Raw genomic sequence first — 20,767 nt, forward strand, 5'->3', positions numbered from 1 at the left:
TGGCGCTGAAACAACTTGTACACATCTTGATGTTTTCCATTCATAGGACAGTAGTAATTTGTCAAATAAAATACTGTAAATACTGGGAGACTCTATTAAATTAATAGATATCTGTTGATCTGTTGGCAAGGGATACGTGTTGCTGTTACCTTCAGTGTCCCTCTGGCCATTGAGATAAAATTTGAATGATAGCAATTCTGTTTCGGTACTTCTGAATGTTATATCAGCATTAAATATTCATAACTGGTTTTGTTTAGGTGCGGCAGTGCGCCTTTAGATCACATCTCCTTGAATCGACTGTCCAATATGAGGAAGAGATACAGGTACAGTTTATTGTAATTCATTCCTCCCTACAGCATTTCCTTGATTTTGCACATCTGCCAAACCGATTAGCATGGTATTATAATGTGAGCCTTAATACTAATTTCAAGTACTCTCACAGCACAAAATAACTTTGCAAAAGGACTATCTTTGTGTGACAGATTAAAAGTTGCAGTGTCTTACACTGAAAGTAAAATAAATAAATAAAATTGACAGACTGCTATTAGTATAGCATGATTCCATTGTGGTTTCTTGTGAAATGCATTATGTCATTAGTCAAGGTGAATCCTTTTTTTCTATCTATATGCTCTTTACAGAAATGGCTTAGGACCTTCAAAAGAGGGAGAACCACAGTATTCAGTTGTCCATTGTACAGGATACATCAAAGCGTGGCCACCAGCAGGTAATTACAATGGTTTCGTTTTCACCATTTTGTAGCCTGTTTTGAGGACCTAAAAAACACGCTGTTGGACAAAAACATTTTTTGATTTTATTTTGAGTACGCTGGCTTTCAGACCACAGAGGTTTCATTTGGTGGCAGCTTTCCTAAGAGAAACATTCCAGCCGACCTGTTCATTGAGGGTTTGGGATGGCGAGGGAATATTGGCTGTAGCAGATATGAACTGGCCAGGACATAGAAGACTGCCATAGCTAGAGGCAGTTTTTTTTCTCCCCTTTTTAAAGTTAAATTATTGCATGCTGTAACTTGTTTTCTACAAGTCAGTTGGCAGCGATTTAATGGACTCTTCATTGATTTTTTAGAATCAGTTTATGAAATATTAGGGATAACTGCCAATTACTTTGAACGCCCAATTATAAGGTCTTCAGACATACAAATAAAAATAAAGGGATTTTGACTGTGTCATTTTTATTTAAGTAATGTGTATTTGCAGCTATTTAAGTTCCTGATGAACACCAGCATTTAATTTATTAAATACGGGTGTACCTGTGAATAATATGAGTTGGGCTTCATTCTGATACATTCTGAAAATTACTTACAAATAATTCACACCTTTTTTCCACTGGAACAGGACCAGAGACGCAGGTGTGTGCTGTCATGTCCTAACAGTATGTGCATACAACATGCTTCTGCCCATTCTGTTGTGGTAATATTTCTATAGACTGGGCAATGCTGGTGTGTAATAGTATAATATAGTGTATCTAATAGTTTGGAGAAACAGTAAGATTCTCCCTCTCTTCCTGTTTAGGGTGGTATCTGTAGTTATCACAACTTGTACTACTGACCGTCTTTCCTTAGAACAGCCCACTTCAGCTGTGAATTTACAATAAAAAAAAAAATAAAAAAAATAAAACATTTTTTTGCTGCCTGACCCATTGGCTGCAGGGCAGCAAGAGAAATCACGCGCAAAATATCTTGCTGGTTTTTTTTTTTTTATAAAGTGAATTTCCGTCTCTGCAGTACATATGTTCATTTACCCATCAGGTAACTGGGCAAAATGTAATGTCATTTCAAATGTTACCCAAACCTAAATGATGTGCAACCACTGTGCATAGTGTGATTAACAGAAATTAAGGAAACACCTGAAGAACTTGAAATTTAAAAGAGAGCTCAGATTCTTAAATACTGAACTGTGAACCCATGATTGTGTATATCTTCCATATCAAAATACTGCCCCTATTTAAATTGTGAATATATAGCTGTAAAAATCTAACATCTAACAGTGCATGTGAGTTTCTATCTGTGTAAAAAGTGTGGAACACCACAGGGTTTATTCAGTAAAACACATTCTGTTTATATTTCAGGGAGCCTTTACAGCAGTTCTATTAATACATAAGTAATATGTTATGCATCTTTTACATTATACAGACATTGAACATTACACAGTCTGTAATCTTGGTAAAACATTTTTGCGACAAAGAGATAATTTAAAGTAGATCTCAGTGTAAGTCAAATAAATAAGCGCGGTCCGCTTACAAGGTAATAAAGTCTACACAGGAAGCCCGCTACTTGTTGACGTGCTCTCTTTGCTCCTGTAAACAGAAAAGCACAGACAGATTGGAAGGTTTTATTTCCCTGTTACATGACTGCTCACATTTTACACTGGTTTTCAGACCTTTGCTGTTAGATCAGCCTTTATGACTTGTGTAAAACATGCACTGCCTCTTCAAAGAAGTGATTCCACATTTTCTTTTTTTTTTTAGACAGGAAGAGGTATTGTCACCCCTGGGTGCTAATAAAAATGTTAATGTAATTGTAAAAGCTGTCTCCCCTGCAGTCAGAGAGGAGACATGTTAATCTGCATTTAAAATGTTTTAATATAGAAACATCAGTGGACCTTGTCAGTCTCCCTTTTTCAAAGAAAAAAATAATTACATTAGTGAGGCTGGTTCTGTAGTGTCAGTCAGTCTGGGCTGTGTTTAGACAGGTCGTTTTGTTCGATGGATTCCAATACAAAAATAGGAAACATTTTATTGTTGCATTATAATTGCATTGATATTTATATTCTAGTGATGAATTGTGTGTTTCATAATTTATTCGTTTTGCATTAATATTTTGAAGGGTAAATAATGCGCCTCAACTTTTACCAACCACTTATAACCTTAGTAATTGAAGTCCAGTAGATTGTCTGTGGGGCTATCTATGTTGGTAAATATACTGTATACTGATCTTCTGGATCATTCTAACATACAACACAAAACATTTGAACATATTGTAAAGATTTTGTACAATCAAAAATGGCATAATGGACCAAAGAATATTCTACTTGTCGCTTCTTGTTTTCAGGCATGACCATCCCTGATGAAGATACAGAAGCAGGACAGACCAGTAAATATTGCCTTGTTGCAATTGGAAGACTTCAGGTATGCTTCTCCTTGCCTCCCCATGGGATGAACTGATTGGGGCAGTACTGTAGAATACATTCTACCTGCTAATTAAATGAGGGGAGGGGGGGTCTCGTTCTGTTCGTTTTTTGTATTAATTATTAGATTTATTAGTGTTCCTCAGTGATTCTCACTCTTTCTCTAGCCCGGACCAGTGTTCCTCAGCGATTCTCACTCTTTCTTTCTCAGTGACTCTTTCTTGAACTTTTGATAATATTTCTGTGTGTTGTCTTGCTTGAAGGTAACCAGCTCCCCGGTGTCCATGGATATGAATGGGTTGACGGTTCCTACAGAGTTCCTTTCTCGACACAGCTCGGATGGAATTATCACTTTCGTGGATCCGCGCTGCATCAACGTTATTGGCTACCAACCACAGGTTAGCTTGTTAAACCCAGTTAAGGATTTTGTTTGACCAAATTGATTAAATAATAAGCAAAACCATTTCGGCACATATTAAAACTGGCAAAGTAGGAAACTTTATCTTCAACTCTGAAAGGTGGAATTTGGATTCTGCTTGGAATTCAGTAGATCAAAGGTCAACTCTACCAAGGTCAATGGTAAACTAATACAGCGACAGTGCCCTTCAGTTGTGTAATCGGCCAAAACTATACTACAATACTACAATCTCCTACAATATTCCCTTAAACCAATACAAAGTATAGTTAACAATCTCAAATATGTGTTAAAGTTATTTACAACATTATCAATGCCAAGCAGATCAACTCTTTGTTATAAAAAACTTTAAATTATTTTATAACATGTATTTCTAATTCAGATGCTATCAATATAGCAATCTCTCTTATAAATTGTAATTTTATTTGACTTCATTGATATACACAGAAGGCAAGAGGTTCGTTTTAATTGGGCACCTGCTTGGCAGCAAATGCAACCATGAATATTAAAACTCAGGACTGCTCATACATTTACTAAATTAGGTTTCTTATTTATTTAAATACTGTTTTGTTTTTTCTTACTATAATCAAAGCTAGTTTGATTGCTTCTGGCATATTAACTCCATAGAGTGTGCCATTCTGCTCTCGCTGGATCAGACGGTGTTAAGGCTCTGAGTCTAATTAAAAAATATGCTTATTCCTGATAAGGGAGGTTTGGAACTTTCAGCAGGTCGGCCTGACCTTCGGTGCAATGAACTTCTTCACACAGGCCTTACACAGATCAGCTAATAATATTTTCTACTGGTTTTATATTCTTTAAAACACATTAGTCATTACAATATTTGTTGCAGTTGCACAAATGTTCAATTTGTATCCCAAAGATCGTCCCGCTTCCAGTAGCTGTGACAGTCTTGGGTCAGTTTCTGCTGTCGGTGAGTCTGTCAAACCCACCACAGGTGTGGGTGACAGCCTTTAAAAACCTGATGCCTACAAAAACTTCAATCTTGTTAGCTGGGCTCCCAATATACATTCTCATTCCCATCATCACTGGGTAAACCTCAAATAAATGAAGCTGTTTCTATGAAAGAGCCAGACATTTCTGCCGCACACACCTTTCACTGAAAAATGGTGCTCGCACCTTTTTTAGGGGAGACGGGTTCAATCCGTGACAGAGCCACAGGGGTCGCTGTTGAGCAGTTAGCCAAGGATTCCCCAGCCGTCCTATTCGAACTGGCGACCTCCAAGCTATCGGGCAAATTACTGGATGCGTTACCGTTATTCTTGAGTGCTGTCCAAGTGCTGGTGTCTGCACAGTGCACATCATTTTAAGATTGTGCATGTGGCACAACATGTTCTGTAGGTTTTGTTGTTTATTTGACTTAATACATTGTGATTTGCTTTCTCAAGGACCTGCTGGGAAAGGACATCTTGGAGTTCTGCCACCCCGAAGATCAGAGCCACCTGAGGGAGAGCTTTCAACAGGTACACATGTGCCATTTTTTTACATGAAGATACATTCATTTAAACAATAACATATGCAGGAAAGCTGCCCAATAATTTACCAGAAGTAAAATAAACTTCATTAGATTTTTTTAATTTCTGTATATTAATGTGCGGTTTAAAGCCAAAGCAAACCCAGTGTTATAGATTAATAGAACCTTAGTTTATCCAATACCTAAATAAAACCATCAATAGCATGAAATCCACTCTGGTGAATGCCATTCAAAATCAGTAATGGCAGCTTTCTCTACCTATTGAAAAATAGCTGTTATATTCCCACCACGTTGTATTCTGTGACAGTCACAGCCAATTTTAATGTCTTATTATTTTTAAATAAAAAAATATATATTTCCAAAGAACAGATTGTTCTATTTGGAAAATCTTATAATTTCCTAACTCCCAAAATGAAAAAAAAAATCTCAATTTTATATCGCTGTGTGGCCACATATTCATCCCATTCCCAGTGAAAAGGACCACACGAAGCCCAGCACTTCCTGGAATTCCTCATTCCGCATTCTGGTATCACAAACAATAAATGGATTTGTTTCTTTTGACTAAGTGTAATCAAATTATTTTGTAAACCAAGTTATACCAAGGCACGAACAGACAAACAACAACATAATATGTGATTTGAATTTGTTTGTTTTTGGAGGCACATTGTCAGTGGTAGCCAAACCACTTCTAAGATTTAAATAAAACAATTGGCAACTTGACCATATTTTATTCTTCAGCAATAATGTTGTATTAGACCTGACTAATATTAATACATATTTATGCAAACCCCTTTACATTTCCAAACGTAAACTGTAATGCCTCTTAATAACAATGAAAACTCTATACTCATTACATAACAGGGATGACACATGCATAGAACATTCTTCCCCTGCTTAGCTGTTATCAGGCTGGGGCTGCAGGAAGGGAGAAGCATTGAAGAAGTTGACCTTGTGTTTTCTTGCTATTGCCCATCATGGAAAGGCTTTGCTTCCTTTGAAAGATGCATTTATTTGATAGAAAGTGAAAGCCGGATGGGAATGATTCACTTTTTGGGCCAAGAATAACAAACCAAGCTGTATCTGTGCTTCCAGAGCAGAGTCTATCACAGACCCAATAGGAAGCTCCTCTTTGTAAACATGACCATATATATATATATATTTTTTTTTTGTTTAGCTACTGGGCATGGTGGTCAACACTATTGACACAAGGATGTCATGCCTTCCATTAGCAGTCAGTATTAAAGCAAAATAAATAGTCTGTTTAGCATGTATGCACATTTTATGCTCTGACAACCAGAGTCATTCATCTTTATTTTAAATAAAAAGAAATCATTCAATTTTTTTTTCTTCTTTTTAACAAGTAATGCTTTTGTCTGATTGTGTAGCAGAAAATCTAGACGATTGTACTTAACAGTGGAGTGAATGCTATGGCAAGAATGTTCACATCAAAAAAAAAAAAAAAAAAGTGTTGCAGACTGCTCTGCTACACTCTCCACTTGAGCAGACATGAGAAATTAACAGAGGCCCCACTGAAAGAATAGCTGTAAGTACCACAGTCTAGTCTTAAATCGCAATTAAATCTTTCACATGTATACCCTGCACAAATAATGATACTCAGTGGGGGGTAAACAGTTAGAAGGACCTCTTGCTGCATGATGCCATTCTGGCTGTTGATTATTCTAAGTTATAGATGTTAACATTGATAACGCTCTAAAAGTCTTCAAAGTATTGCTTCTCATTGGTTGTGGCACAGTAATGTGTAGTCCCCAAGAGCATATGCATGTTCACTCTATATATAATATAGTCTCTGGCCACTGCAGTTGAGTGCTTTGCGGAGGTATCCCAGTGGTAAGTTGTTACTGTGTGTTGATTTTTTTTCTAGGTTGTTAAACTGAAAGGCCAGGTGCTCTCTGTGATGTATCGTTTCCGCACAAAGAATCGAGAGTGGATGCTGATCAGGACTAGCAGCTTCACCTTTCAGAACCCGTACTCGGACGAGATCGAATACATCATATGCACCAACACCAACGTCAAGTACGTGTCTCTCCATATGCAGGGCTTCAAATCCAGCCGACCGTGAATATATAGAGAATAACGCATGGGGTAGAGTGTGATATGAGAATGTAATGCCCAACCGAGGGTTGGGATGCAACGCAAACTGTTTATCCAAGCATCCCACTCCAAAGGCAGGCATTCAGTTCTCATTTAGCACACACTACCTACCCCATGCAGTATCTTTTATAGTGTCAACTGGATGAGCCCATTGAAAAATTGCTCACCAGTTATTTATGTATGTGTATATATATGTATATAATATTTGTGCATGCATACCTCAACACAGAAATATGTAGCTTACTGCCGAAACTGGCAGAGGAAATATTCACATTTAAAAATAGATACCCTTATTTTTGCTTTTACTAATTTTATATGGTAAATAGCAAATAACATTGTTTAAATTGTAATATAATTAATACCAGTCAAGTTCTGTGGTGATTGCTTTTAAAATTGGTCAGAAGCTCTGTTTGTTTATATATACACACACACACACGCACACACACATACTTGGCAGGAATACGTGTTTTTTTAGACTTCGGTTCTCCTGTATTCTGTTTACTTGGGTCCTTGTGGTAACTGGAAACCAATGGTAAGAACAGTGAAGCTTGAATTGACCTGTTTCGTTTCATTCTGCAATGGCAACACTCCTCAGTTGGAGCACAGCAGTGAGCACTGGCTCTGAGACTGCATGGGGCAGTAGCGTTTTTGTTGCTCTTGGTCATGGAGTCTTGAAAGCTCTCTACGAGGGAAGTAACTTCCTAAAGATGATTCAGCTTGGAAAATAAGTTAAGCCAAAAGTTAATTCAGTGAAAATGTAATCCTTCCTGTATTAACTTCCTGTATTTTTATTTATTTTCTAATGTAATTTTGCAGACACAGCTTTATTGAGTTATGAAATGGGTTTGTTTAAAAAAGGACAACCTTGACTTGCCCTTAACTTGCCCTTGGGGTACACCCTCCTGATATGACCAGGTCACTGTGTTCCACGCACTCAAGATCTGCTGTCTGATCCTTTCCAGATTTGGCGTATTGCTTCATAAGGGATCATTTCAAAATGGATAAATAAATCATGAACAGCTGAAACAATAAATGCATTTGAAGAGGTATTACTGTGGAGACTCGATTATCTGTACAGGTCAAGTGCAGGGGTAGTTCTACAAATGCAGAAACAAATGGTTACTTGCACCTTGTTTCATGTGAAGCAGCAGTGTAAACAGTACCAGCACAACAATCGGGGAAGGCAAAGTCCAGATCGGTTCTGGAGGTTGCATTTGGTTTACAATGTGGTGTTCGCTATAGCAAAGTTGTTTTGTTGATCAGTTTTACTGCATGCTAGTTAGAAACATTGTAGGAATTTGGAATAACATTTTTATAAAATATGAATTTTATATAAATAAGCTAAATAAGTTAACATTTTAAAATACAGCTTTTAATTGTGTATTTGTTTATATGATATTAAGTCTGTGAAATGCTGTTCCCTGATCTGTCAAAGACTCCTTGCTGAAATATTTTGCATATTTGGTGAAATGACAAATACATGTGAAGCTTTGAAATTGTAACTCAAAGCTGGAGAGAGTAAGGAGCACTGGTGCGTAAAGTGTGGCACTCACCCCCATGGGGGGCACGGAGAGTCAGTATGAGGGGTGTGACTATGACTAAAGCAGTTCTGTAAAAATGAATAAGGTTTTTTTTTTTTTTTTAATTAATAAAATGGTAGACTTTTTTTTAATAAATACATAAATGACTGCTAATTATTACCATTCAAAGAGCCATTGACAACCACTCTACGGTAGAACCGGAGAAATTATGTATGAAGTGGCGAGAGTCAATGAAACTGAAGTGAACAGAGCCGTGTTTTTCCCATATTTTATGTAAATCGTGCATTTTTTCCCTCGATTTTAACCAAAAAAAGTTATAATTTTAATGTAATACATTAGTGTTAACAAACACATTCTACAAAGTGTACATTTTTTTGGCAGTGTAGTATGCAGAGGAGGCGGGGAAGCCGGAGACATTGGCTTTCGCAGTGTAAGAGCAGCTCTGCAGCACACAATGCCAAATCTAACACTTCACTGGGCTGTGGCTCATTGAGCTTCAGATTTAGCTGGCAAAATAATGATTTATTTAGTGAAAACCCAGGTTTTATTTTTTTCAGATTTAATTGCTGACTGACTGTTTTTCAGATGTATCTATTGGGTAATTGTTGACTCGTCAAGTTTAAAAAAAGATTTATAGACTGGTTTTAAATGTTGAATTTACGATACATGTTTTCAACATGTATAAATTTTATATCTGAAAGTACAACTTTCAAAACTTGTGAGAATGTGTTTTATGTATTTAGCTAAATCTGGCCTTTTTGTGTTTTCAAGCACTCACACTAATAATAATAAAAAAAAAAAAAAATCATATAAAAGACAAGAGGAGGACTTCAAAAACTTTCTTTAAAAAAAAACCCCAACTAATTAGCATTGCTTTTGAGTAGCAAGAACTGTGACTACTCTTAACTGAGCATTCACTCAGGCTGTGTGCTGTAGATACAAGTAACATAAACCTTAGTTTAGTCAGTTCAGACAAGTTCTTCATGACTGCTAGTATTTGACCACTGTAAAAAAAAAAAAAAACACAAAACCTCTTACTTGGACCGATTAAGCACTATAAAAACATTTTTTCTAGAATATGACAAAAACAAAATAGAAATTTGATCAATTGTGTAATGTACTCTGAACTTGTGTTCCTTTTCAAAGGTCAGTAATGTTCCAACTATAAAATTTAATAAACCTTATACATCTATTGCACAGTTTTAGCTGTTTTGAGATCATTGCAAGCTGTAATGATGAATTGTTTGGCTTTAATGGTTTTGAACACTTTTTCGCATTTGCCACCTTTATGGTGCTTCAGTTCCATTTTCACAGCCTCTCTAAATCATTGATGACTTCAATTGAAAATGACGATCCAGCCAATAATGTATTGAAGACTCTCAACATGAAGAAAAATACAGCTCTGTAGTGTTCATCTGAACAGTAAGGGGAGCAGTGAAAGGGTACTGAAGGAACTACACCTGAATTCTGTAATTGATGTGGCTGACGGGGTAGGGGGGCTGTTAAAATAGCCATTCCGAGTTTATGTAATTGTGTTGGATCTGGAATACCTGCCTCTGCATTTTAAGGAATCGTACTGCTTGATTCAGTAGGAAGCTTTGGATTTGGTCTGAAATTAATTCCTTGTTTTCGAGTGCAAATTGTAATCCAATTGACCTTGGAAACCTCGGGTAACATTCGTTTTTATTCATGTCATTCCTCGCAGTTCTGGATGACCCTGTCTGCACTTGTTCCTGCCATTGAGTTTGGCAGAGTAACAGGTTGTGTGTCTCTTTAGGAGACTTTTTGTGAGCGTTTGACATTAATGGGGCTTTGGAGTAATTGCCGCTGTTCAAATTGTTTTATTTTATTTGACATTTTTCTTTGAAGTGGTCCTTGTGAGCTGGTAGGTTCGACTGATTATAGTTACTTACCTTGGTCATTTGACAGATTTTTATAGGATGTGGCAGGAACTTGCTAAGCAGAGGTCGGGTTATTATTGTTACCAATACATTTTCGCAGGAACTTTTCTGTCATTGCCACTTGCCTTTTGTGTTTTGAGATGCACAACAGTCAGTTTCCATCGGATGTTTTGCTGGACAGAAGCCCTCTGGGGTGTATGTCTGTTAATTAAAGAATTGGGTCTCTTGGAAAATAAACTTTCTTTAATCTGAGCACAAGAGCCAGTAAGAGGTACTTCCGTTGTTAAAGAAATACACAACTTACAAAACACTGCTGTGGGAGTAGTGGATCAGGTCCAGTGTAGCTGAACGGGAGCTAAGGCAGTGTGTGCTTCTTACCAAAGGCACAGTGTGTCTCTTTTAAAACTCGCAATGTACAAAAATGTGAGAGCCTGGCATGAATTGGGCGTGTCTTAGTGTTCCTTAAGGCTAGAACGCTGCCTGCGTAAAGCATAGGTTTAGAACAAAACAACCTGGGCCGTGATTGTAAAGATTGTGCTAAAAGATATTTGGTCACGTGGCTGCAATTTTCCGTATCAATCTGTTATCCAAGAAAATGATTTAGGACATTGTCATTTTGTTTTCTCCCCCCCTGTGATCTTCACTAACGACCATTAAACACTGTTGCCATTACCATTTATTTATTTATTTATTTATTTAAAATCTAAATCAGTCTTATGCCATGCCCTTTTTGTTTATAGGCAGCTTCAACAACAGCAAGCAGAGCTTGAAGTTCATCAAAGAGATGGTCTCCCATCGTATGACCTGTCTCAGGTAATACTTTGACAGCTTCAGCTGTAAAAACTAGCTTTGAATGATCTCTCTCGTCTGCCTCTTAAAAAAAATCATCTGTCTCTGTGGCTGTCGGTGGCATCAGATTCCACTGCGTAGTGGTAAAGCAGTCGAGGTTAAATCACCCCAATCACTTTGATACGCTCCTAGGTGCCTGTTCCTAATGTTACTGCTGGTGTCCACGAAGCAGGCAAGCCAATCGACAAGGCAGAGAGCATGTTCCCCCAGGAAAGGGACCCTCGCTTTGCTGATATGTACACCGGGATTGCAGCTAGTAAGTTCATATTTTGTTTGTATTTGTGTGTGTGTGTCTATATATATATATATATATATATATATATATATATATATATATATATATATAGATATAGATATAGATATAGATATAGATATAGATATAGATATAGATATATATATATATAATTGAAATCTTCAGTCATGCTTCAGGCTACAAAACAGCTGTGGGGAGTACATTCTGTTGCCAAAATGCAGATCTGTTTTGCAGTCAGTCAGCTGTGACTACTAAGAAGAAACAGGATGGCAGATATTGCTGCTGTTTACTGTAGCTCAGATTTCCAAAGTTAGTGTAGAAGCGAAAAGTAACAAATGTGTGCAGGTCAGCTGGCAAGTACTTCTTAGGCCTGGTTAGTATTCAGAGAGCTTGGAGATCTCTCTTGTCATTCCTTCAGTCTCTGGTGAAATAGTTGTACAGGTTTTGTAACAGGTTGAAGCAGTTTTTATTCAGTGTGCTTTTTTTTTCTCACTCCAGCGAATGGACTAAATATATAATCAAGTTAATAAACAGTGAAGTTTTCTGTTTTGTTTAAGAAATGAGTCTTAATCTTTTTTTTATTATTATTATTAAAAGTGTCTTCACAGAAGGGGGGGTGTGTGTTTCATTAAAAATGCAATTTTTTTCAGCAGCTGACAAAAAAATGATGGCTTCGTCTTCAGCCGGAGGGACCCAGCAGCTTTATTCTCAAGGCAGCCCGTTCCAGCCAGGTCACTCAGGGAAGAGTTTCAGGTGTGCGGGTTTGACTTTGAAGTATTGTTTGTTCTCCACATGTGTGAATCTAACAGCCTTGCCAAGGCCAGATTAAAAACACATCTTTTTTTTTTTCCCCTGTAGATTTTAACTTCAAGCAAAATTAGTGTTTGAGTTGTGAAATTTAGTGGCATATGGTTAATATTTAAAATAACTTAAATTTTGAAACAGCAGCAAAAAAAAAAAAAAAAAAAAAGTATTGAGAAAGAAGATGTGGTCTACCCTAATCAGGATGTAAAAATAAGTAGGAAGTAGTTTTTAGGCAAGTTTTAACTTAATTAAGGGAGGATTTTTCTTGCTTCATCTCCAAGGCCCTGTGAAAATCACGATTTCACGGGCTGCGCGGAAATAGTGAAATTGGCCCAATACTGTGATTTCTTCTTAAGAAATAAAAATAAATTATTTCATATTTGCTATTTGTATTTCATACAAAAAAAGCACATTAACGAAACTGTACAGTCCATGTGACTGCAGTCTAGGTTGGAATACTACACATTGTAAACAAGTAAATGAGCTCTAAAAAGCTCTGTGTCTGCAGTAAATCGCGCAAAGCAGTATCCAGCAGGAGTTTTACACAGCGATGGAGGTAAGCTCTTCTGTACGTCCAGCAAACGGTGGAGCGATTCCTTCATCAGCCCAGCTGAGACCTGAACACTTACCTAAAGTTGCCGAGTATCACAAGCAGGAGGTTATGGAATTGGTAAAACAGTCTGGTTGCTTGTCAGTGACAAGTCGACTGATGCCCAATATCAGTATGGGTTACACATTGTGTTTGTTTTGCAAGACCTAAAGGTGAACATGCTTCTGACGTACTGGAACTGAAAGCTGTCCTTGAAGATACGCTTTACTACAGGCTGTTAATTACAACACTGTTTCGCAAGCTATTGTAAAGTGCTTGAATAACTTTGCTGTTGATTTTGATGATGTCTGTGCATTTATGTTTAAAAAAAGAATAATCTGTACACATAATTTATAAAATAGTTCCATGCACATTCCGTGAAGTACTTTACCCGTGACACTGCCGTGAATTTTAAAGAAAATTTCTGTGATTTTCACAGGGTCGTCTTCATCTCTGATGATTCATTAAACAAATCATCTGTTGAACAAACGTATAAATCACGCCACATTTGCACGGTTTATTTTCCTGGCTTAAGTTAATTCAGTTGCGTCCTGCATGGTCCTTTGAATGATTATATAATGTAAAAAAAAGGTATTTTTGTAGCTGTTTATTGAGAGTTTAGTATTTTCAATGTAGTGGGATACAGTTTCTGGGGTCACTCTGATTTCATGTACACTTTCTGATTGTGTGTGGCTCTGCTTGGACTGGTATCATCCTGGAGTATTGTTAATAGATACTGCATTATCTTTCAGTTCCTCTGTAATACATGTACCAGGAGTCAATGATATTCAGTCAGCATCTTCAACTGGACAGAACTTGGCACAGATTTCTCGACAGCTGAACCCAGCTCAGGTTCCCTGGACTGGGAATCGGCCTCCTTTTTCTGGACAGGTAAAATCTCTGGATTAGTTGCTGATATAAAATGACTGGGCCTTCACTATTGCACTATATGAAGAAATATAAAAATGATATTTTGTGGAGAATAGACAGCAATGTACTCTTATAATACTTGATAATTTTATAAATTATTCGTATGTGATTTTTAGAAGTGCCATCTTTTAAAGGATGTGTGTAGTTGATTTATTTTGAGAGGTCTCGGTAGAATTCGAATTGTACTGTTGTTTATTTTTTTCAGCAAATCCCATCACAGTCTGGGAAGGGTCAGTCATCTCCGTTTGGTATTGGATCGAGTCACAGCTATCCAGCAGACCCCTCCTCTTACAGCCCCCTGTCCAGCCCCACCAACTCCTCCCCAAGCGGGAATGCCTACTCGGGCCTAGCCAATCGCAGCGCTGCTTTCGGTAAGTCATGCAGGCGTCACCGTCAGCCGTGCTTTCTGATTAGTTTTCTCTTCTCCTGTTGCTAAATATTTATTACTACTAGTCTGCTGTGATTTAGGGCCCCTTGAAACAAGATGTCTCAACTAAAAAATAATAAAAAAAAACGCTTTGTTGCATTACAGGATGTGATCGTGATACAAACATGATTAGTGGTTTTTCCTTTTTTATGGTCGATATGTAATCTGACCCTGAATCATCCCTTGAGGGAAACCGCTGTCTAGACCGTGTGATATTAATAAAGTTTTCTGCTGCTTGTTTGCAGGTTTTAATCCCTCATCATCAAGATACATGTATGATTGATTTATTTTCTTTATTTTACATGTATGATTTATTTTATTTTGACCTTATAAACAAGCAGTTTCCATTTTACACAGCAGCAGGCAATCTGTTGTTAATTGCATTTTGTCTTGATTTTATTATTAATAATAATTGATACTATATTGTCAAATATATGCAAAAAAAGAAAATCTGGCTCCAACTCAGAAACACTGAGAACAGGAAGTTTTATAGTCTCCGGCAGCATGACTGCCAAAAAAAATGTAATCTTTTAAAAAATGAAATGCTGAATGTTGCATGCAACCTCTTTATGCAATAATCTGCACTGAAATGCTGCTTTTGCATTACAATGTTGTGGCCCTCCTGTTTCTGCAGAGCAAGGCAAGACTGAAGTCAGTGACCCGCTAAGGGTTCGGGTTTCTTAAAACATTTAAAAGTGGATACAGACGTGCTTTTTACTGACTTTCCACCAGGGGTCAGGTTTCCTTATTCCTGTATTGCACAACATACAGTGTGAAATCCTCTGCAAACAGATACTAGCTGTACTGACTTCACTGTGAACTGTATAACATGCCGTAAAAGTGCATAGCTGCAAGGATCGGAACTGGTTTCTCACAGCAGTGTAACTTACTGTAAGGTAGCTAATAATTGTCTAATAGAGAATATAAAGTGGAGAAGAATTCCCGAAACTGAGTGTGAAATTTCCAGAACTATTCCAGTTGTTCAGTGCCAGTAAAAAGAACTGACATTTCAGCTTGCAAAAGCAAAGACTGAATGGCCCCTTTTTGTCTGTTTAGCTTTTATGTCACATTGGAATCTGGACTGTTGTTTGAAGATCTTTAAACGCCTGATCTTTTTTGTCAGTGACCCTCTTGTTGTGGATATCCCATTTCTTTCAGCACTGCAGACTTGTTTACAAGCCCAGGAAAGATAACTCCACTCAGAACTTCAAACCCCTCTAGAGGTACAGGCGTGTCTGGTCCAGTTTGTTTTCACATGCACTGTTTATTTTACACGTGCTGTTTTAAAATATATATTTCTTCAGAGTAAAACAGGTTTAAAAGGCACTGAATCGCAAAAGCACACTCAGTACTGTATCTCCAGCCAAGCCCCACCCCTTGTTCACTGTATTTTTCACATACCTCTTTTTAGACGTGCATACTGATAAATCCTCTCCTGAGCACTTGTTTTATAACCAAACTCCTCAATAATGCGATCCAAGTCATTATTACTATAACATCTCAAAAAGCTCTGCAAATGTCTGTGATATTCTGAGTGCTGGCTGCAGAAGAAGCTGTCCTTTGTTTATGTCCGTGTTATCAGGTACAGACTTTTTTTTTGGCTTCATTTCGCTCCTATCGGTCTCACTCGGCCATTGAAAGGTTTTCTTGGCTTTTTTTGGAGAAAAAACAAATAGAGACCTGTACTTTTAAGTCTTTTTGATGATGTCAGCCAGGGTCCGGACTGGAAAGGGAAAAGTGTACCGCAAAGGGTTAATACATCTGATTCCTTCATTATAACTTGTAAAATGCATTGATCAGATATTTACTTCTGAAATGTCCTGTGAAACAGCAGTGTGAGTGTAGAGAACGATTCCAAAGCGTGTGGTGAGCTGCCACCTTTGCATTTTCACACGGGCGCCACAGAAAGATGCTGTTTAATTTACCATCAGCTAGCAGAAGTGTGTTTTGAAGTTTACACACAAGCGTTTTATGACCCGTCGGCTTTGTGGAATTGAAAACATCTGTAGCTCAGATGTAGACTAGACATATGATGGATGAGTCTCATCTGGTTGTGGACCAAAAAAAAACAAAAAATTGTTTGACCTAAAAATGATAATGTTAGATAAGGTTTCAAGTAAAGGCTTGTGTATTTAGCCTTAAACTGGCAAATGTTGAAAGAGTTATCACTTGTTTTTGAAACACCGTAGAGCACCCCATTCAGTGCAGAGTCTGTTAAAGAACGTAATAGATAAATATGGTTTTGGATTTGGTTTAATTTTTAATTATTTCTTAATCTGAATCAGCCTTAATTATGATACTGCTTGTGTAACATTAGCCTTGTCAATTGACAGTTGTGCTTAATTGAATGGTGTGTTGGTGACAGACTTGCCTCTCGGGATCAGCTTTCGCATTTGACATGTTGTAGTCTACAGTACATGTAAACAAAGGATTCTAAATAGTAAAAACCATAGTCTGCTGAACCATATGGTCCATCTGTAATCAATTTTAATAACTAGCCCAGATACATGGAAGAAACCTTATACTCAACCCCCACGTGTTATATTGAAAAGTATTATGTTGTGTGTGTGTGTGTGTTATATATAATAGTCTGATTTTACATGAACCAGAATACTTGTCTCACATGATTGAGTATGGAACCAGAACATCTGTCAGAATCTTCACACTTTTTAAACACACTGTTTTAAACAATTTGACATAGTTATTGCTTTTGAATTGCTTTACAGAGAGCCATTAAAAAGCAAGTGTGTCGCGTGCTTGTTGTTGCATCTGATGCGTTTAATTTTTTCTGGCATTACTAACCTATAAAAGCACTGGCAGCAGCTGTGCAGGTTTCTGTTATCCTTGTGCCAGCACATTACCTCCTCAACGACCCACCCTTCACCTAGTTGAAATCTGGCTCAATTCAACCCCCCCCCCCCCCCCCCCTTGAAAAAAAATGAAATGAATGCAAAATTAGTAAATCTTTAAACCACTTGCAATAATGTTGTAATTGTGTAAAAATGTTCACCCTTATACAGCTATTGTAAGAACTGTGTGTTATGTATATGCAGGTTGCTTTTTGTATATAAGGTGTGCAGTAGGTAACAGTATTGTATGTTGCATACCATGGTGTTTTGGAATCTATACAAGCAGTGTGCATTATACAGCAGGTACATATTATACAAGAGTGGCATGTCAAACAAAGGGTGTTGCCCAAGGCTTCCCAGCCATGTGCATTATATGCAGGGTGTGTGCTTTACACAGGATATGTGAAATTACTGTAGTTATGATTTCTATGGAAATACCGTCTGCCATTCATATGAAGTTGGAATTGTCATGTTTGTATGGAGGTTTTGACGTATTTTTTTTTAATCTACCCATGATTTACTTTGACATACTCTGCAATGTTAAAAATCCACCTCTGCACTAGTAATAAATCATTATGCCAATAATACTGTGCCATTAAGTGTATTCAGTTCACCACTTCTGCAAAGCAGATTAACGATTTAAAGGTTGTTTGAGCTGCAATATTTTCAGTTATAAAGCACTGATAAGATGGTATATCCACCAGTATGCTGTTCAGCTTAATTCCTGTTTTTTTTTTTTTTTTGTAAATAAAAACTTGTTATTTTTTGTGTAGGTGTTTTACTTCACCTCTTTTGAAGGCACCATCATTCACAGTCATTTGTGAGCATGATGTTCTCTCATACATAGTTGCGTTGGCTGAAACGGAACATATGCTAATAAATATTTAATGAATGTTGAAGTGAAGTAAGTTAAGCAAACCCTGCCCTGCTGATGTGGTGTGATCTGATTAAAGGGAAAAGTTCAGACTGGGAATGTTCTGCACACTGCCAGTTGATGTTCTTGTGCTGCACTGTGTATTTTGGGTTTGTGACCCTTTACTCTTTTCCCAGCTGAAGGTGGACAGAGTGGAGGGCAGTTTCAAGGCAGACCGTCTGAGGTGTGGTCTCAGTGGCAGAGCCAGCACCACAACCAGCAGGGCAGTGAGCAGCACGCGCACCAGCAGCCGAGCCAGACCGAGGTCTTCCAGGTAAGGACCCAGCTTACGTACCAGAACCCGTGAAACCATTGCAATTTCGCAGTCTGTCTTCTGTACATCAAACAGAAACTGAAAGTGATGTGTGCTGATGTTGGATTTTTGGGACTTTGGCAAGAGTGGAGTTGACAATTCCATTTTTTTGGCACTTTCTGTAATTGTGAGCAGTTGATTCCCTGTTTAATCTGAAATCGTTGTATTGTGTTTTGCAGGATATGTTGCCTATGCCTGGGGATCCCACACAGGGTACAGGCAATTACAACATTGAAGATTTTGCTGACCTGGGCATGTTTCCTCCTTTTTCCGAGTAAATGCAGAGGAGGAAGTCTAACTCTAACCTCTCCCAACTTGATTTGATTCATTCTGAGCTTTAAGTATCTTCAAAGCCTACAGCACACTGAGACTGTCTAAATGCATTCATTGTACTGCATAACAGGTGTGGGACTTTGCACCAATAACAGTGGAGGAGTTTGCTGTTGTATCATTTAATTCATGCTTATTTTGAGAACATCTAGATATACAGTTTTCATATCACTCCTTAAGGAGGATGAAAATCAGAATATTACAAGAGAGAGAGAGAGAGAAAATATAAGTACATTTCTTTAATAACTAGAGTTAATTACCCAGGATCAAGACCCCAACTGAGATAATCTTAATTACAGGAGGAAGGGGTACTGATAGCGTGGTCTCATTTTGTTTCAGTGAAACTGAGTCACTGAGAGTTCATTTTACTTGTACTCTGAGCAAATAAGCCAGTCTGTCTTACTTTAGTTGCTGTGGTTCGTTTAGAAAATGCAGATGTGCATTGCTGCAAACCACTGTTACATTAACATATCATTGGTGTGAAGGTATTACCGTAAGGAGTTGCATAAAATGACCCAATGTAGAGATCCTCATTCACTTAATATTCGTGAAAATAATAATAATGCATAGTTTTGCATACATATCAGACTGATGAGGGATTGTATAATGTTAATACAAGTGTACAACTTGTAGAAATCAAAATATTTTGAACATTTACTCCCATGTAATTTAGGCTGTTGCAAAATTCTTGCTGCTGTCCTGTTTTTGTTACGCTGAGACTGGCCTGTACAGTAACTTCTAGCTGAAGTGACGTACATTGAAAGTTTGCATAACATGAAACAATGTGTGAAAGAGAGATCACTTTGTTTTACACTAATCAATAAATTTAGTAGGAATTTTCTTTTATTTTGTAAATAATGCAACGTCTTCATGAAATGTGGCCTTTATTATTAATACACTGCTATACATTTCATGCAGCTATAATATATATATATATATAGTAGTGTGCTATGTGAGTAAATATTTAACTATTAATCTTTAGTTATTTGATATTTCAAGTGAGTCTAGAAATGTAAAAGTGTAACGTGATTCAGTATTTTTGTGTAACTTTATAAACAAATGTGCTCATGTCAGTAAATACTTATTGTGTTAAATGTGTCTTAAGTTCAAATGGTTAAACAGTACATGTAACACGTTTCATTTCTAATCATAAAATGTTTCTGGTTCATGACTGGGTCATTTTAAAAAATCTTCCCCCTCAAAATGTTAAAGGAGGACTGGGTGAGTTTGGGGGGGTTCAATTTTTTACATCAAACTGCAATTTGCACAATTGTACAAAAAAAAAAAAAAAACTTCTGTTTATGTAAAACAGTTGTTTGTTTGTTTGTTTTTTTTTTTTTTTACTCAAACAAAAAATGGAGCAAATAGCGTTTTGGTGTAAAGATACATCTGGCCCAGTTGTCTAGCACTAATAAGAGTTAAACAAAATATTTTAATACTGTTGGTTATCACTCAAGGCTCATACCACTGGAAAGAAATACCGATATTATAGGAGCTTGTGCTGTGTAATTATACAGAAGAACACACAGGAAAATGATTAGTTGTTGTTGTTATTAATATTGTCATTTGCTAGGGCAGGGCAGATTGGGCAGTTCAAGCGACTCCAGCAGGAAACGGGGTGGATGTAGAACATGCTGAGCTCAGGTTCCCATGAGCCTCTCACTGGGCACTGACTGACAAAGGGCCCATTTTGTGTCAACTCTGGTCCAGCTGCTGCTGTTTCAGACGTCAGTGAACTTCTTTTTGGTATGCTGTCGGATGTCCTTGCCGTTGCAGAAAGGATATTAAAAGTAGTTGTTTTTTTGGGAAACATGTTAGTTACATGATTTATGAGAACCGTAAGATTTTTTGGCTTTTGTTAACTATTCTTGCTGAATGAAAGTACAACTATGTTATGATATCAGCT

At 37.3% G+C, this 20,767-nt stretch overlaps 1 protein-coding gene across 5 annotated transcripts in view; it reads left to right on the top strand.

Moving 5' to 3' along the window:
• Positions 1 to 19,955, top strand: part of LOC121298898 (aryl hydrocarbon receptor nuclear translocator 2) — a 38,157-nt gene extending 18,202 nt beyond the window's left edge. For 3 of the 5 annotated variants that reach the window (XM_041226196.1, XM_041226193.1, XM_041226197.1), the window contains 13 exons: positions 258 to 323; positions 639 to 724; positions 3,068 to 3,144; positions 3,407 to 3,541; positions 4,965 to 5,039; positions 6,933 to 7,084; positions 11,345 to 11,417; positions 11,586 to 11,709; positions 12,357 to 12,459; positions 13,852 to 13,990; positions 14,235 to 14,400; positions 18,356 to 18,492; positions 18,711 to 19,955. In XM_041226196.1, the coding sequence (XP_041082130.1) occupies positions 258 to 323; positions 639 to 724; positions 3,068 to 3,144; positions 3,407 to 3,541; positions 4,965 to 5,039; positions 6,933 to 7,084; positions 11,345 to 11,417; positions 11,586 to 11,709; positions 12,357 to 12,459; positions 13,852 to 13,990; positions 14,235 to 14,400; positions 18,356 to 18,492; positions 18,711 to 18,809 (1,432 nt within the window). In that variant the 3' untranslated portion in view covers positions 18,810 to 19,955. The remainder of the gene's footprint in view (positions 1 to 257; positions 324 to 638; positions 725 to 3,067; positions 3,145 to 3,406; positions 3,542 to 4,964; positions 5,040 to 6,932; positions 7,085 to 11,344; positions 11,418 to 11,585; positions 11,710 to 12,356; positions 12,460 to 13,851; positions 13,991 to 14,234; positions 14,401 to 18,355; positions 18,493 to 18,710) is intronic. The other 2 variants (XM_041226194.1, XM_041226198.1) reach the window with 1 other exon arrangement.
• Positions 19,956 to 20,767: the final 812 nt, after the last annotated feature.

This window comes from Polyodon spathula, chromosome 24 (assembly GCF_017654505.1).
Source record: "Polyodon spathula isolate WHYD16114869_AA chromosome 24, ASM1765450v1, whole genome shotgun sequence".
In the NCBI taxonomy this organism is placed as follows: domain Eukaryota; kingdom Metazoa; phylum Chordata; class Actinopteri; order Acipenseriformes; family Polyodontidae; genus Polyodon; species Polyodon spathula.